This window comes from Diorhabda carinulata, chromosome X (assembly GCF_026250575.1).
Source record: "Diorhabda carinulata isolate Delta chromosome X, icDioCari1.1, whole genome shotgun sequence".
NCBI classification, from domain to species: Eukaryota; Metazoa; Arthropoda; class Insecta; order Coleoptera; family Chrysomelidae; genus Diorhabda; species Diorhabda carinulata.
Genome location: NC_079472.1, coordinates 31,347,711 through 31,366,441, shown reverse-complemented (window position 1 = coordinate 31,366,441; position 18,731 = coordinate 31,347,711). Strand labels below are relative to the sequence as shown.

The 18,731-nt window shown below is 31.5% G+C and overlaps 1 protein-coding gene across 1 annotated transcript in view; it reads right to left on the bottom strand.

Annotated features, from left to right (window-relative positions):
* LOC130901662 (polycomb group protein Psc-like) overlaps positions 1-18,208 on the bottom strand; it is a 48,570-nt gene extending 30,362 nt beyond the window's left edge. Inside the window, exons 1-5 of the mRNA XM_057813186.1 lie at positions 17,875-18,208; positions 5,619-5,771; positions 4,727-4,823; positions 4,496-4,670; positions 3,081-3,428 (exon numbers count right to left, since the gene is read on the bottom strand). Of these exons, the coding sequence (XP_057669169.1) occupies positions 3,081-3,428; positions 4,496-4,670; positions 4,727-4,823; positions 5,619-5,745 (747 nt within the window). The 5' untranslated portion in view covers positions 5,746-5,771; positions 17,875-18,208. The remainder of the gene's footprint in view (positions 1-3,080; positions 3,429-4,495; positions 4,671-4,726; positions 4,824-5,618; positions 5,772-17,874) is intronic.
* Positions 18,209-18,731: the final 523 nt, after the last annotated feature.

Below are 18,731 nucleotides of genomic sequence, written 5' to 3'. Positions count from 1 at the left end.
GGCATTTACGAACGTCTTATATTCGAGAATAAACAGAAGAATGTTTGATCGGTAGTCGATGATTATTTCAGTCCAAATTCTAAAAAACGTCCAATATTTTGATATTTAAAAGTGAAGAAATCACAATAACCGTAAAGTAAGACTTCAAAGTACACAATGAAGTGACAAATAGCAATCGATGTTCTACTACGTTAAAGAATTTGGAAAAAAATACTAAATTTTTGTTAAATCTCTTTATAAACTTGAATAATTTATAAACACTTCCATAATATCAATTATTTCGATGTTGCCGTAATCTTTACACCAAGTATCGTGCTGTTTGTCCTATTTGAAAATTAATTTATCAAAATATAAGTTTTTTTTTTCAAATAATTCGATTATAAATGGTTTTAAATCTGTTTATAAACTTGAATAATTTACAAAAACTTCGATAATATCAATTATTTCGATGTTGCCGTAATCTTTATACCAAGTATCGTGCTGTTTGTCCTATTTGAGAATTAATTTATGAAAATATAAGTTTTTTTTTCAAATAATTCGATTATAAATGTTTTTAAATCTGTTCATAAACTTGAATAATTTACAAAAAAACTTCGATAATATCAATTATTTCGATGTTTCCGTAATCTTTACCCCAAGTATCGTGCTGTTTGTCCTATTTGAAAATTAATTTATCAAAATATAAGTTTTTTTCAAATAATTCGATTATAAATTTTTGTTAAATCTCTTTATAAACTTGAATAATTTATAAACACTTCCATAATATCAATTATTTCGATGTTGCCGTAATCTTTATACCAAATATCGTGCTGTTTGTCCTATTTGAAAATTAATTTATCAAAATATAAGTTTTTTTCAAATAATTCGATTATAAATGTTTTTGAATCTGTTTATAAAATTGAATAATTTACAAAAAAACTTCGATAATATCAATTATTTCCATGTTGCAGTAATCTTTATACCAAGTATCGTGCTGTTTGTCCTATTTGAGAATTAATTTATCAAAATATAAGTTTTTTTTCAAATAATTCGATTATAAATGTTTTTAAATCTGTTTATAAACTTGAATAATTTACAAAAACTTCGATAATATCAATTATTTCGATGTTGCCGTAATCTTTATACCAAGTATCGTGCTGTTTGTCCTATTTGAGAATTAATTTATGAAAATATAAGTTTTTTTTCAAATAATTCGATTATAAATGTTTTTAAATCTGTTCATAAACTTGAATAATTTACAAAAAAACTTCGATAATATCAATTATTTCGATGTTTCCGTAATCTTTACACCAAGTATCGTGCTGTTTGTCCTATTTGAAAATTAATTTATCAAAATATAAGTTTTTTTCAAATAATTCGATTATAAATGTTTTTGAATCTGTTTATAAACTTGAATAATTTACAAAAAAACTTCGATAATATCAATTATTTCCATGTTGTAGTAATCTTTACACCAAGTATCGTGCTGTTTGTCCTATTTGAAAATTAATTTATGAAAATATAAGTTTTTTTTTCAAATAATTCGATTATAAATGTTTTTAAATCTGTTCATAAACTTGAATAATTTACAAAAAAACTTCGATAATATCAATTATTTCGATGTTTCCGTAATCTTTACACCAAGTATCGTGCTGTTTGTCCTATTTGAGAATTAATTTATCAAAATATAAGTTTTTTTTTCAAATAATTCGATTATAAATGTTTTTAAATCTGTTCATAAACTTGAATAATTTACAAAAAAACTTCGATAATATCAATTATTTCGATGTTTCCGTAATCTTTACACCAAGTATCGTGCTGTTTGTCCTATTTGAGAATTAATTTATCAAAATATAAGTTTTTTTTCAAATAATTCGATTATAAATGTTTTTAAATCTGTTTATAAACTTGAATAATTTACAAAAACTTCGATAATATCAATTATTTCGATGTTGCCGTAATCTTTATACCAAGTATCGTGCTGTTTGTCCTATTTGAGAATTAATTTATGAAAATATAAGTTTTTTTTCAAATAATTCGATTATAAATGTTTTTAAATCTGTTCATAAACTTGAATAATTTACAAAAAAACTTCGATAATATCAATTATTTCGATGTTTCCGTAATCTTTACACCAAGTATCGTGCTGTTTGTCCTATTTGAAAATTAATTTATCAAAATATAAGTTTTTTTCAAATAATTCGATTATAAATGTTTTTGAATCTGTTTATAAACTTGAATAATTTACAAAAAAACTTCGATAATATCAATTATTTCCATGTTGCAGTAATCTTTACACCAAGTATCGTGCTGTTTGTCCTATTTGAAAATTAATTTATCAAAATATAAGTTTTTTTTTCAAATAATTCGATTATAAATGGTTTTAAATCTGTTTATAAACTTGAATAATTTACAAAAACTTCGATAATATCAATTATTTCGATGTTGCCGTAATCTTTATACCAAGTATCGTGCTGTTTGTCCTATTTGAGAATTAATTTATGAAAATATAAGTTTTTTTTTCAAATAATTCGATTATAAATGTTTTTAAATCTGTTCATAAACTTGAATAATTTACAAAAAAACTTCGATAATATCAATTATTTCGATGTTTCCGTAATCTTTACCCCAAGTATCGTGCTGTTTGTCCTATTTGAAAATTAATTTATCAAAATATAAGTTTTTTTCAAATAATTCGATTATAAATGTTTTTGAATCTGTTTATAAACTTGAATAATTTACAAAAAAACTTCGATAATATCAATTATTTCCATGTTGCAGTAATCTTTACACCAAGTATCGTGCTGTTTGTCCTATTTGAAAATTAATTTATCAAAATATAAGTTTTTTTTTCAAATAATTCGATTATAAATGGTTTTAAATCTGTTCATAAACTTGAATAATTTACAAAAACTTCGATAATATCAATTATTTCCATGTTGCCGTAATCTTTATACCAAGTATCGTGCTGTTTGTCCTATTTGAAAATTAATTTATCAAAATATAAGTTTTTTTCCCAAATAATTCGATTATAATTGTTCTTTTTCGAATTTTTATAATACATAAATACCAATATAAATAAAAAAATATTTATTACTTACTCTATGGTCCCCGGTGAGTCCGAATTTCATCCTTATGAATTTCTGTAGATGTTTCATAGAAACCGCGGCTGGACACTGTAAAAATCTTTTATCACAATTGTTTTCATTCTCGTCTTTTTTATTAGAATCTTTATCACTTTTACAACTTTCACTGTCTTTAATTTTATTTACACTATCACTAATATCGTTAACGACCTGCGTTTTAGATATAGTACCATTAAACGGGGAATTTATCGCGGGTTCTTCTATATCTGTGGTGTCCAAATGTGTCTGGTAGTATTCCAAAGATAACGAAATTAGATCTTCGGGACTGAGAAATTGGTTTTTACCACCGAACGCTTTCGAGATCTGAAATAAAAAAGTAGCGATTTTGCAAAATTTGGACCAATTGACGTACGAGTGCGGTCCCATAAGTACCTAGCCTGACCTAGAGATGGCGGTAGGTGGTTCTATTACCAAGTACTCAATCTGTACAGCGTATTATTCAAGTTTGAAGACTTCTCCTTTCAATAATGAAGAGGTTAATGGCTATTTTAAGGAGTTTGACCTTATTATAAAAAGGCTTTCTTTGCTGGGCCAGGTACTTTTGGGACCATCTTCGTAGATGAAATAATGAACTTTTCTAAAAGTATGTAGCAAAAGTTTTTGGGAATAAAATTCGTTGTCTGACCAAGGGATTCCACGTTAAAACTTTCCAAAAAGTGGATGGATTAAAGTTTGGTTTGTCCAGTCGAATAGATTGGTGGAAAAGACAAATTAGAATCATCAACTTAAAGGTTGGCTCCTCTAAGAAAGGAAGAAATACCCAAAATATACCGAAAATCAGTGCATTGAGAAGACGTCACTCCACAAAGAAAATATCTTTATGTTAGCAGCGGCAACAAAATTTTCTGTAAGATTGTCCATCAAGATAATTTTCTGTATTAGAATCTTGATTTTTGGTCACAAAATACCTGAAATAACCAAGAAGAGTGGCTGTAGCGAGATGTAGTAAAAGAGGGATCGAAAGAATTTGATTTTCAATCCAAAAAATGGTCAGAATTCCAGCTACGTCACCTTATGAAACAGCTTTTAGTTGTTCATAATTTGATGATGTCCGGAATGTGTCGAAACTTATTTTCAATCAAAATAGATTTGAAATCAAGACGATTTTTTAAAAAAAAACATACAAAGCTGGAAGAAATAAAAAGTTTACGAGAACTAATCGATTTTTCAACTAGAAATTTTTACTTCTTAGACATTTTTTTTACTTTTTTCGTGATCGTTATGAAATAAATTTTTTATTAATAATATCCACGCATTTTACATCCCTTTTTAATGTACCTAGAAGTATATAAATTGCCCTTCAAAAATAATATAACGGAGCTTAAAAGCTCCAGATCCCCGTATAAATAATAATGATGCGTATCACTCACAATCTCCTCCTGATCATTCATCATGTCTCTTTCTCTTTCTATGACGCTGTCGTCGCTGCAGGAACTCGACGCCCTGACGCCGGTGCTTCTGTAGAAGTCTTCTCTTCGTTGAGATTCCTTGGCGAATAGAGAAGGGACTAGTTTGTATACCAAAGCTTGAGTTTGAGGATCAGCCCTGATAATTGGAGATTATTAAAATTCAATAATCGAGAATTTGATAAATAAATTTACCTGAAGCAAGTTTGTGATTTTTTCTTGTAGAAAGTGTTGCAAGTCGGACAGCCGGTTTTGGTATTATCAAAATGTCGGAGGATGCAAGCTCGGCAAACTGTGATTAAAAACGTAAAGTTATGTTACTTAATTTACAACACCTATAAAAGGAATGTTTTCGTTGCCTTAGATATCAAATTTTATATGTTTACTGATGCGGAAATTAACCACAACGCATCCAATTATAAAAAAATCGTAACCATTGAAAAAATACAAAATGAATCTTATATCAAGGACAACAAAGTATATTATTACACAAAAATTTTATCTAAAATGTTATAAATTCATTTCTCTTGACATTAATTGGTTCTGTAAACTGAAAATAAACTGAAACTCTGCTTTGAAGTCAAAATTGGAGATACCCACTCAAACTTCCATACCATACAATCGTGGGCAACGTTTTTTGGCTATATCTGTATCTGATATTTACAAACTATACCTTCATAGCAACTTTTGGTAATGATATTCTACAGAAGTTTGATTCCAATAAATTAACGTCAAAAATGTTAGTAAATCAGTCCAATGAACAATCTGCTAGTTCGGAAATTTTCGTCAATAATATTTAAAACCAGTTCTTAGAATTGTATCTAGTCTCGTAAATGAATTTCTCATCTACAAAACTAAACTCATATCGATTTTGTCGTATGGACCTTTAATTAAGAACATACTCCAAATATTTCAATTCCAAAACATTCTGTATATTAAGTACGTTTCAAATCAAACAATTCATAAAGATCTGAACACCCCATTAATCAAATATTAGAACATTGAAGAAGGTATGGTTAGAAGTAGATTGTGATTTGTTCAAATACCAAACAATTTTAGTTGGGTCATACTATATATATATACTTACACACGTGATCGCATTCCGTTAAAGATGTTGCGTCTATTAAATAACCCTCGCAAAGCCTGCAAGTAATGACGCTATTCAGATCTCTAACGAGAATTTTTCCACCACGTTTTTTATCCATTTCAGCCATTGTGACGAGTCTAATTGTGAAGAAATCTGTAAAAAAAATCGTAATCTATTGTACTAATCTTATCATTCAAATGTTTACATAGGACAGACATCTCAATATTTATAAAATAGATTCAACAATCACCAAGACGATGAAATAAAAATAAAACTATATTAATATATGATATATTAGATGGAAAAAAATTACTTCTGATTTTGAAAATTCGAAAAATATGGTCAAATAAGAAGGAAAATAATTTGTGATAAGATACAATTTGTATGTTGATATTCGCGTGGTATCGAATCGAGCTTCAATTTAATCTTTATCGTTTTACTAGTAATGCGTAATCGATTATAGTATTTAGTGCGGTAAATTATCAAAAACAACATACATGATCCGGAGAACCAACAAAGTAAAAGCAAAATAGCAGGGGTCAGTAGGAAGTGGGCGTTCAGTTGGGAGGGGCCCATCGTTCTCTGCCGAGCTAGCCAAGCATGACACCAACTACCGAATCAATTATATCTACAGGTAAAATAACACCTGGTCCCGAAACCATTACGACAGATCCGGACTCAACTTTTTTTTAAAATTATTTAAAATTTCGTATACCATATAAAGAATATTTTTTGAGATATTATATCAGGTTCAGTAGTTCATTTACTGTAGTTGTCACAAAATGGAAACAATCGGCTGCCTGACAGGATTCTAATTTATGTACAAATGACCTTGGGGAATTTTGAATCCTTAGCATTATCTAATTAGAGCCGCTAGATGAGGCTCCAATTATATCTTATCAACTTATAGACTTCAAATACCTCCAAAGAAAAAATCCAGTGGAAATAAGTCTGGTAACCTTGAGTATGAATCAAAAAGGCTTGGAAATAAGTTCATTAACCTTGATGAAATTCACCAATAGATCTAAATTATGACAGTTATCTGATCTGCACTATGAAAGTTTTTGCCCATTCATTAAATTTTAAAATAATACACGAAATTTCTCTTTCATATTGTTAAGGGAAGGTTGGATGGGTGTTTTATTAACCAAAAATGATTCACTTCGAGATCTGGTTAAAATTTTTGAATCCTACATCACATAAACTCGTCACATCATTCACTAATAAATATTAAATTATACAAGGTTAGATCGTACCCAAAACCTCCTTGGGCGGCAACGGAGGTCCAACTGGATACCCTTAATTCCGATGGAACATTTATGAGAACAATTCCTATTCCAAACTAAATCCCAGAGCTCATTATTGGACTTGATTATATCTACCCATTATCAAGATATTAAATCGTTCAAAAACTCCTCAATGCGGCCCTGATTAAAAAGATTTTCAACATCAACGATGGCTTTGTTTGTTTTAAATGGCATTCATTTGTTCGAAGTGCCCAAGTGACACTTTCTGATTGATGGTGTTTGATATGCCACGAGATTTTAATGGTAGGATTATTGTACAAAATTAAACGAAAACATCGAAGAAATTTGAGAAATTTTTGTTTTTCAAATCGAAACTAATTATTTAAGTAGTACGAAACATCTGGTTATTAACTTCCTTTTGGAATCGAACGTATCTAAAAATTAATCGTCGTCAAAATCTCTTTTCATTTCCGACGTTAGGGCTTCCCTAAAATTAGCCTTTCACATCAGCAGGGACGCTGATACCGCACATTTCGTTTCCTTTGCCTCATTCCGCTTTTCGCCCTAGAATAGTACGATTCATACCATTTTAGTAAGGAAAAGTCATCCCTAAACGTTCGCCATTAGGGCGTATTTTCCCTTTCTCTCCCACTACTTCCCTAGGCTCATGTCGGGTACTCCGCCCCGAGTTGCGCGCAGGGGCGGATCGAGCAGTAACGGCAGTTTACAAATCTGATGATAATAATTAATTTTTTATTATCATAAATATACGGGGCTAATTTAAAGTGTAAGTTAAAGTAATTTTGTGTCTTGACCTACACGGACTGGATATTTAAGGATACCTCTTTGTGTGTATTGTTTTAACGGGAAATTATGGTGACCATTCAGATATAATTTTAAATAGAAAACAAATAAGAAGTACATAGATAAAAAAAATAACATAATTCAGATGGATTACGTTTAATTTTTTGTAGATCCATCACTTGTACTTTAGGTATTGAGACACCTCCAAAACACGTGATTTGAACGCATCTATCACTTCTTCGGGTGTAAAAACACGTTGACCTCACAATCAATTTTTGATCTACGGTAATAAGAAGAAATCATTGAGTGCCAAACAAGGACTGTATTGACTGTATTCGATGTTTTGACAGTTCAAAATGTTGGTGCATCGAATTAACCGTTCGACGTTGCTCTAATGGTGAAAGAATATTAATGACACACGTATGACAGCACGTGTCAAATGTCAATGTCAAACTCTATGATGGCAATAAATGGAAATGTAAAGATAAGATAGTTTTGATTAGAAACCGTTAGATAGAAGTCTTCAGGAAATAGTTTTAAATATTTTAGGACCTCGACAGGGTGAATGCATAAATTTTATACGAAAAATTCATATAACAATGCAAGAATTTCCATTTAAATTGATAGAAAAATTTGTCTCTGATTATTAAGATTCAATAGCTTGAAAAAGATGAGAATTTGTATCTATGTATAAACAGCTTCACGTAAAATTTGCTAAAACAATGTAAAAAAGAAAATTACATCTAAAAAGTGCTTCTCAAAGTGAAACTAATTATATCCCAATCCTAACTAAAGATTTTTGGCTGGCAATTCTTTAAAAAATTCGTTCAAAAGTTCGTGTCGATGTTTGCTTTCAACTTGAGGTGTATATCTTCTCGGAGGGTGGAAATTATTATAATACAGAGATAATACAAGTCAATTTTGAACAAAAATATGTTGCATATTAAATTCATAGTTTAAACCTGCTTTTTAACTTTTTTTTGATATCTGAAAAACTATACATTTCACGAAATCCCATATACTAAAATTCTGTGTACGTCGATTTAAGTTCGGTACATGCACTCCGCCCAAAAACCCCAAATTCAAATCGTCCTTTCTATGACCTTGTTTTTTGTCGCATACACGTGGTTAGGAAGGGCTCGGTAACAGGATAGTAGGAAGATGGTAGAGGTGGGTGTGGCCCTTCGATCCCTTCGTCTAATCGCACGAGAGTGTGTTCCCCCTTCAATTAAATTGTAGGGTGGAATATCGACCAATCGACAGAATATACACTTTGTAAAATGTGAATCATTGTTTTATTGCTGAAGAAATCTAAACAGTAAAATTATTTAACAAAATATTAACATTACAGATTTCTCGTAGCTAATTTTTTCATTTCGTTATCAGAGGATAGCTTCTTTAGAAATTTGTTCCAGCTGGATGTCTTAACAACTACTAATCTAAAAGTCTGTCATCTAAAAGTTTAGACCAAGTTTTTGGCCGATCCTTTGATGATTTACTTGTATCCGTAGATCAGGTTGTACGGACATTATCCACAAATTTAATACGTTTACAAAACTTTTGTCCCTGATACATAGTTATGACTTATCCCTGAAAAGCGAATGAAAAAACAGGGTTTCAGAAATCGATCAGGGTTGTAATTTTTGAAAAGGCAACATACCTGACGTTGATTGTAATTCGTATTTGATTGTGATGATTGAGGTATTAAATTTGGAAACTTTACAACAAACCATGCACTATCGTAGATATCACCAGCGCGATTTGAGGCTTTAAGTTTATCACTATGATCTTTTAGTAGACAAGGTTGATAAGATTGCACTTGTGTTGTACCAACTGTGGAAATTGTATTTGGTTCCTGTGGAATAAACGAATGCTTTCGTCATTTTTAACGTAGAATTTCTATTAAATAGTTTGGTATATTTGAATTCATCAGTTTATATATTAAACCCTTGATCCATACGGAGTTAAAGGCTTTTTGAATGTCGATTGCGACCATGATTGACTTGTTTTTGTTCTGGAAGCCTTCTCTAATAGCCTTTTTGTCTTTTTCTTTTCACAGGAGATTCATATTCAGTATAACAATGATATTGAAAGTTTTCTATAATTAATTTTCCATAGTTGATACACAATTCGAACATGATTAATTAATTTGGAGAGAAAACGTGTATGAATACTCTAGACATGGATATATATCTAAATACGAGGTCTGGTTATTAAATAACGAGCCGGCGCGCCTAGAGGACGCCCTAGACGCGTTGGGTATTTAAATATCTTGTCTATGCAATTCCCAAAACACGTTTCAGTCACTATTATAGTATATGTGCAGAAGCGGTTTGAAAAGAACGTGTTTTTTCCACACCATGTGTGACGAAAAACAACGTATCGATCTCAAATTTCTCGTTAAATTGGAAAAAACCTCGACTGAGTGCTATAAATTATTGCAAGAGGCCTATGGGGACAATTTTCTATCTGGTAGGCGTGTTACTGTTTTAAATCTGGAAACAGTCACAAAAATCGTCCAAATTGTGTGTACAGATCGTCGAATGAGCATCCGGATTATTGCCGAGGTTGTAAACGCCGATAAAGACACGGTTAGAAAAATTTTACACACGACAAAAGTCTGAGCGAAGTTGGTGCCAAAAAAACTGCTCCTGACCAAAAGCTCTTGCAACAACTGGTCTGTTTGGATGTCCTTGAAAGGTTAGAAAAAGATCTGCTTTGAAATGGACCCGATTTGAGTCGATGGAAGCGGTAAAGCAAAAAAGGCGGAGCTCCTGAAGGCCTTCGCCAAAGAAGACTTCCAGCACTGCTTGGATCAATGGAAAAAACGTGTGGAAAGGTGTGGGGCGACGGGGATTTTTGTAATAAAACCCTTCTTCGTAACCAGTCTCGTTATTTAATAGCTAGACCTCGTAGATAGCTAAAATATAGTGGAACAAAGACTAAGACATCTCTTAACGAGCTTTACGAATATTATATTAGAAATAGTGATAAGGATTGGAAAAAGTTGGGAATGAAACAAAAAATTTAGCTGACAAATATAGAAAAAGCTTCTCAAAGCTTCCTTCGATTCAACAATAATTGGTGGTTCCAGTTTGGAAACGGCATTTTTAATTATGCACCAATGGGCTTGGAGAATTTTAATTTTTATGAATAATTGTGTCAGGGATACATTATTTATAACGAAATTTTGTCGATCCAGGCTTCGAAACCCTGACAAAGTCAAGTCATAGCTTACCGACAGAAATCAGTTTGGGTAATGGTTGATACAACGATATCTTTTTGCAAGCCAACAGTATTTGGAGTGCCTCAAGGCTCGTCTTGTTTGCAGACGATACTAGTTTCTCTTGGAGGAACCCTCGCCCTTTCCTTCTAGACTACGTGTGATGCGATTCAATTTGAGCGAATCTTTTGCCTAATTCGTAAGCACGCTCCTCCAATTTTATAAAGATCATTGCACGGCTATCCACTCCACGTTCGGAATTAGTAAAGGGCTCAATACTTTACAATACAAAAAATGCACAATCATTTACCAATTGTGAAGATTTTATTTATATTTGTGTCTTTATTTAGTTAATTCTATGTTTGTTTTTTAGTTTTTACAAGGTTTTATCTACAAATTGTAACAATTTTTTGATAATAAAGCATTTTCTCTATATTTTAGTGGGTGGAAATGCCATATATCATCGCAATTCCAACACCCGAGAAGTATTTTGTAGTTTTTCCATCCAATCCAAAAAAAAATATGGTTACTTAGAATGCTAATCCAAACATTTAATTTTGAAAGATGAAAGTTTCCAGAACAAAAAATTTTTGATATTTTTAAAAGAATTTAAAAAATTATTCAAAATGAAAATGAAATCATTTCAAAAATGATTTTATTGAACAAACTCTGATGCTTGTTTAAAATTGTGATAAAAAATCAGTTTATGTAAATTGAACCAAAACTTGTTAACAATATTTAAAATATTTATGTCTGGTAAGCAAACGGTTTAATTTTTGAAGAAAGTGCAGCATGGGTGTGTTTTTCAAAAATTGCATTGTCAAAGGAATAGCGACCTTCGAAAAATAAATTTTCAGAAACCTCAACAATTACCAAGACCTTTCTAATCTTTATAAATTGGTTTAAACCAGAGGGTGGTCAAGGTTTTTAATGTATACAGTAATTGTTATTTTTAGATTTATAACAGTAATTTTAATACGAGAATACGTTTCCGAATTCAAAGGGGAAGATCGTCCCAGAAATATCTGGTCCAAAAAAGAAAACACAAAAATTTTGGAACAAAATATATTTATTTTTCATCTCCTTCTATCTCCATACACGTTTTTCAGCTCCAGCTCCTCAAAATAACCATCATCAGACATCACCTCTTCATTGTCGGAGAATATTTGACCACAGAACCAAGTCTGGTAACAGAAAATAATCCGAGGAGGCTAAATCTGGCGAATAGGTAACTTTAATTTAAGCAAATGCGGCCGTTTGTGCTCAAACTTTGCAATAATATTCGCCATTGATAGATTTTTCCTTTTTAAAGATAGTTAATGAAAATTTTTCCACGCGCATCCCAAAAAACCGACGCCATGACATTACTTGCACATGGAACGGTCTTTGCCATCTTTGGAACCGATTCTCCCTTTTCAATCCATTGTTTTGATTGTTCTTTTGATTCGGGTGTGAAGTGATGAACCCACGCTTCATCCATGATTCATCCACATTTCCAAACACTCGATGGAAACATCTTCACGACGTACGAAGACTCTTCATCATCATTTACTACCATAAAACTTTGAAAGGAAGATTTTGATTTTATTTAAGCAAATTATACTAAAAAAAGGAAGACATACGAATTCTAAAAGAGCTCAGGTAGGGCGTAGTAGAAAATGGTTGGGAAACACTGGGTTAGAGATATAGAAAGAGCTAGGGGTACGTCAAAAGGATGCTTCAGGCTTCTATTGGCTAGTTTGAACCAGAAGCGCATTCAAAGGGACATTATCGACGAGGTTTAAGCAAAGATGTTGGATTTTTTGGATCGATTCATTGTAGATTGAATCTGGATCCACTACAAGACTCATGAAACGAAAGGGCAAACTGCGAACCGTGTTGTGTTCATCTTCAGCGAGGTGTTAGCTAACAGTGTGCGTTTATTTGGAAGAAACATCATAAAGATGAAATATTCTGGGCCTTGTAGAGGATTAGAAGTGTCAAAAAGTTCCCATGGAGTCGGCGCATTTGTGTCATGATTATTTTTGATTAAATGATAATGTTTACAAAGAATAATGTGTTTAATTTGAATAAATAATAGATTCTGATACCAGAAAACAACAACATTATTTCTAGAAAGTTTTAACACAGATTGACAGATTCAAACCACGTTCTATTCACTTGACAACTAACATTTTTGCAGCTGTCTTCTTTCGCATATACAAAATTCATGCCTGTCGCACTCGCTCGTTTCAAACTAGGGGACTAACTAGTGGCGCACGTAATAAATTTTCAAGAGGATACAAAAAGTTTATAAATCTTGACTAAATCTACGAGTAGAATGAAAAAATTCCTGGTATTTCATTCGATTAATGTCTCCATTTAACGTTGGATACGCAATAAGGAAAAAACTGCATTCGAAGTGGGATTTTCAGTCATGGTGAGTGTTTTATAAGATACACTCGGTATAATCCACCTTCAAAAACGTCCAATAAATAATTGTGATCATTATTTCAATCTATTAGATCGATTTAATGTCTTAAGACATGAAAAAATAATAATAATAATGTGTCATTCCGACTGTAAGGACGGTGGAGGCTAGATGATGAATAAGGGATGTTTTTAACACTGGAGACCTTGTTAAAATTGAAGGGATTTTAAAAAAAGAAGGCTATAAAAAATATTAAAGGACAATTTAGTATCGTAACGATCCCAAGCATTCCTCGAAGCTGTGAAAAAACATTAGTTACAATAGTTGGAAAGGAAAGTACAAATAAACGATGAATTTTTTGTTGGAATTGTTTCCAAAAGCAAAAGGGGGTGGCATACTTTGTGCTATGTCTCTCCAAAGTATCCAAAACAATGCATTAACAAGAAAATTGGAGATAGGGAAATAAGCTATAGAACAATACGCAGTTTTCTTTGACATATCTTATGCCTTTGACAAGGTGCGGCATAATGCATTATGAAGAAGTATGGTAATAAAAGAAAGGACTTGGATGAACGAAATCAATAAAACTATTGAGAATAGAAGGAAGAAACTACAAGTGATTGGAAAAATGGAGAGGATTTTTAAGAAAAGATATGAAAAAAAGAGAAACACATCTGACACAAGTAAGGGTAGCGCTTACGAGAGGTTGGTTCCAGAATTACCATTAATTGTGTGAGCTGGTGTATTTCAAAACTTTCTTCCTAGCCAAATGCGGCCATGTTTTGTATGATTCCTTTGTTGAAACGTTCGTTCAATGGAAATTATCCCACTCGTATCCCAAAAAACCAACGCCATGACCTTGTCTGCAGATGGAACGGTGTTTGTCTTGTTTGGATCTTGGTTTCAATCTATTGTTTTGGTTGTTCTTTTGTTCTAGATGTATTTTCAGTTAATAAGCACTTTTTGAAATGCCTACTATGTCTGCTAGCTCGTGAACTTTCACTCGACAATCATCCAGTGGATTTTCTTCAACATTTTCAAAGTTCACTATTGATGGCTGCCAAACAAATACTAAACGACGTGGCGGCTTCAAACTTGAAATATATGTTGTATGAATTATATACTTTCTATTGATTTGTTATTTTTCAGGTTCTTTTGGGACCATCTTCGTAAATGAACGTAAAAACTTGCAGGATAAATCAAATTATAATTTTTCGTATGGAATAAAAACCTTAAAGATACGCCTATGGTACTACTTAGTGATTGGATTAGTGTCATATCAAACGATTTGTTTTGTGTAAACGGATTTCACTCGTTATCGCGTTCTGGTTTTAAACGAACTTAGAGAAATCATCGTCCACTTAATATCGAAATTGTAAAGTAGATAAAAATTTTCAATTATAATCGATTTTTGGAGAGGTTTTTTTTTTTGAAAATAAAGCAAAAAATAAAGTAGATTGATGATAACGTGAACGAATTAAAAACGTCTGTCGCCATATCTTATAAATAAATTCAATTGAAACGTATATGTACAAAGAGGGATCGAAATTTCCTTCTATTAAATCAAAATCAAAGTAATTAATTTTTAACAAGCTTATATTTTTTATTAATAATGTAATTACCTTCATTATCAACAATATAAAGTCATCTATAGTCTATTTTTATGGACGAAAGAGTAATAAAACTTGATTCCAACTAGTAACTAATACACGGTCATTTTAAATATCTACGCCTATGGATTACGAATGCTTCATCATTTTATTACTCTCTTATATACAAAAATAGACTATAATATTTGGATAGGTGAATAAGATGACGCATATTCATCTCATTATTAACTACAACCAACAGCTGAAGATCTAAGTAGAGATTTGGGAAAGGAAAACGTAGAAAAACTCTTCGAGGAACAAAAAATGATGTCATGTTAAAGAAAAAGAGAATTTACCATCGATGGTATCAAAACGAATGACTAAACCTTGTCGGTTCTAATTGTTTTTGCTGGATCTCCAGAAGTCAAATCCTTGAATTTCCATTCGTGTTAACAATCGAAGAGAATGTGTATCATGGAATAGAATAATCAATGGGGATCGGTGGACCAATTGGTACAAAGGCAGCTCTTGAAATACGAAAGAAATGATCGAAATCCCCCTATCTAGAAATACGTCATCTGGACAAAAACTATTAGAACTTTTCTAGATTTTCTGTATTACAGCAAGTCTTTTATATAAAAATTGAGCTACAACTTCTATTTCGCTTTGTTAGAGGTTGTCGTTGTCTCAAAAATAGATCTAGAGGAAAATAACCAATGAAGATCACAGAAAATTGTCTAGAAGTTGGAAATTGTAGAAAGGGGGGACGTCTAAAGGTAGTAAGATTCAGTCACTAGGACACAATAGACGTTAGAAGGTAAATATTCTATTTAAAAAAGAGTATATTGATTAAAGAACCTTTTTCATCCCAAAATTCATTATTTTAATGACATACTTTTGAAAATTTCTAGAAAACTAATCAGTATTAAGCTGATGATTCATAAACTTGACTTTCCTTATATAAAAGAGACACTTCCATTTGCGTTTGTCACGTGATTTTGACATATGACGTTAGAGCGTGATGTTGGGGGTATTTCTCTTTATGTTTTCTCTTTGTTATTTTCCATTGTATCGTCCTTAAATACCGGATTACAAACAAAAACACATAATATCAGGAATATATACACATACACGTCAAAAAGATTAACAAAATTCTTATGTTAACAGCAGCATCGTCAAGTTTATGAATACGACGTAAAATTTGCTACGAACGTCAAACGTCAACCACGGAAAGTCAAGTTTATGAACGGGTCTTAACGATCGCGAGTTTCGTGAAAGAAAATCAGCTGGATAAGATATGATAGAAAATAGTCAAGGTGGGATTTTGTAAAATTGATTGAATAGGAAAAGAAACAAATTCTATTACATTATTTATTGATTCTATTAAAAAAATTTGGTGGGATATATCCAATTTCTGATGATTGGTATTTATACTCTAGTGCAGATAATTGAAAAATGATTATTTTTAGACTCAATAAGCCTTTTTCATTCATCATTTCCATAATTTCATTACTGCTTTATTCCCAATATATTTCTTTGTCCTTTACGAGTAATATATTTTCATTATTATGATTGGCATGTTGAATTTTCCTTGAAATTACTCATTAAATTCGGGGTCATTGTTTTTATTTATTGGTTAACGTATTATTTAACAGTTATTATCATTATCATGACCAATAATCAATTGATTATAAATCGATGCTACTATGACATTACTTAACATAACCTAACATTCATGTTTATTCAGATGAAATCTTTTATTTGGAATTGAATTAAATAAAAAATGAAAATTTCGAATTAGATACTTCCCAAATCAACCTTGTAATCCCCTGGTAGAAAAAGTAAGATTAATATCGAAAAAAAACGATGTTTAATTAAAAAAAGTGAGCAAAAAGTAGTCAAAGTCAGAGATCAAAAATCCTTCAAATTTTATAAAAATTCGAAATTTTATTTATTTTTGAAATTATAGTACAAAATTACCGTTTACAATTACAAATACTACTAATACAAATATTGTATAATAAATTCTATAACAATCCACTTGATTTATTTCATATTCAAAAGCATTTTTGAATAAAATTATTTATCTATCCCCTCGTAATACGTCCCCTCGTACTGGAATTCATCAGTCGACATAACATCAAGCGATTCCCTTGACGATATTTTTTAGTTTTCACCCCTTCGCGATTAGACAAAGAGAACGCGATCTCTATACCGTAAAGCACGAGTGAAATGCATTCACCAACATCATCACATCACTAAAAATGTTCCGAGTCCCATGCCCCTGCTTCAGAAACTAAGGATATTCATTAAACAGAGACGGAATATTCGAAAAGCGGTAAGAGATAGAGATAGATATATACTGCGTTACCAATAACCGCGGCAAAATAGAGATAACATACAAGCGATGTCTTTTGGTAAGAGCGAGACGGAGTTAAAACAAGAGAACAACGTATAATTTAAGTGAGATACACGCGATTATAAAAAAAAACAAGTCAGCAGAAGCGGTTGGGATCGACTCGAATGTTAGAAAGAGGTAGACGATCTTGAAGCAATGCGATCGTGACATGATATATTAGTAAATAAAGTTGATGTGTGTTCTTTTAGCAGCAATTAGTTATTTATTAAGTAGTTCACTACTTTTTATTGAATCTATTACCACAAATTTATTTTTCCTCATTTTATTATTTATAATATAAATTATTATATATTATATAAACATGCGATATGGTTAGTTCAAACCGTTTTTACCCTCACATACCCTTAAAACCTCCGATAAAAACAGACCTGCTTTCGTTTCGTGCGAAACTAGTTTCATATTTCTTTATTCAAGGTTATTTTAAAAAAATAATCGGCTTTTATATAACTTATCCTACTATTATAACCAAAATAATGCATAAATAATTACGATAAATATAATTACTTTTATAAAAAGTCGATTGCTATAAAAACAGAACGTTGACATAAAAAAAAATCACATTACCTTTATCTTGCGCATTCAACTGTCACAGCCGCTCCGTAACACATTGTTAAAAGCCACCACGATACCGGCAACGTGGCTATAGTATCAATCCGACAACATCGCTTCGCCTACATAGAGATATATATTGTATGTTAAATATTCTGGAAGTTTGGAGTCGTTTTTACAAAGTTCTCGTACGCGTATTCATACGAAATTTTCACTGTAGACACTTTGAACATATACGAATACGATACCAGTTTTAAATTTTTAAAATATATTAATTTTGAGGTGGAAATAACAGTTTAGGCGACAGCGTGTTTGCGCGTTAAGACTTTTACGTATACTAGCCAAGCTTGTTTTACTTCGAAATTCTTCGACCCGCCTGATACAAGCTCCGCCCCTAGCCAATAGAGCCTCAGTGAAGCTATTGACGTCAGTCGATTTTAGCCGATCGTTTCCGATTCTCGACATGCACAGCATAGGGAGCCTGCATTCCATTTTGTTATATGGATTGTTTTGTACTAAGTTTTCTGAATATATTTTTGGAAATTGTGTGGGACTTTAAAAATCGACTTTCCTCTCTGTAGCGTTATAGCTGAGGTGAATCCGAGAGAACCGTTGCGTTGGCGGCATTGTTAATTTATTATCTTTTATGGAAGCAATAAAATATATTTTACAGAGTCGTTAGGGGTATTAGGAAACACCATGATGGTTGTAAAGTTTATTGTGTTTGCCATTATGGGCGATGGACGATCCATTTTGATGTATTTTAAAACTAATCGGACATTACGGGATTAAATAAATTAATTTGATTTATTATTAATTAGTTTTTAAATTATTACGATATTTTATAGTATACAGTGTTAATGATTTTTAAT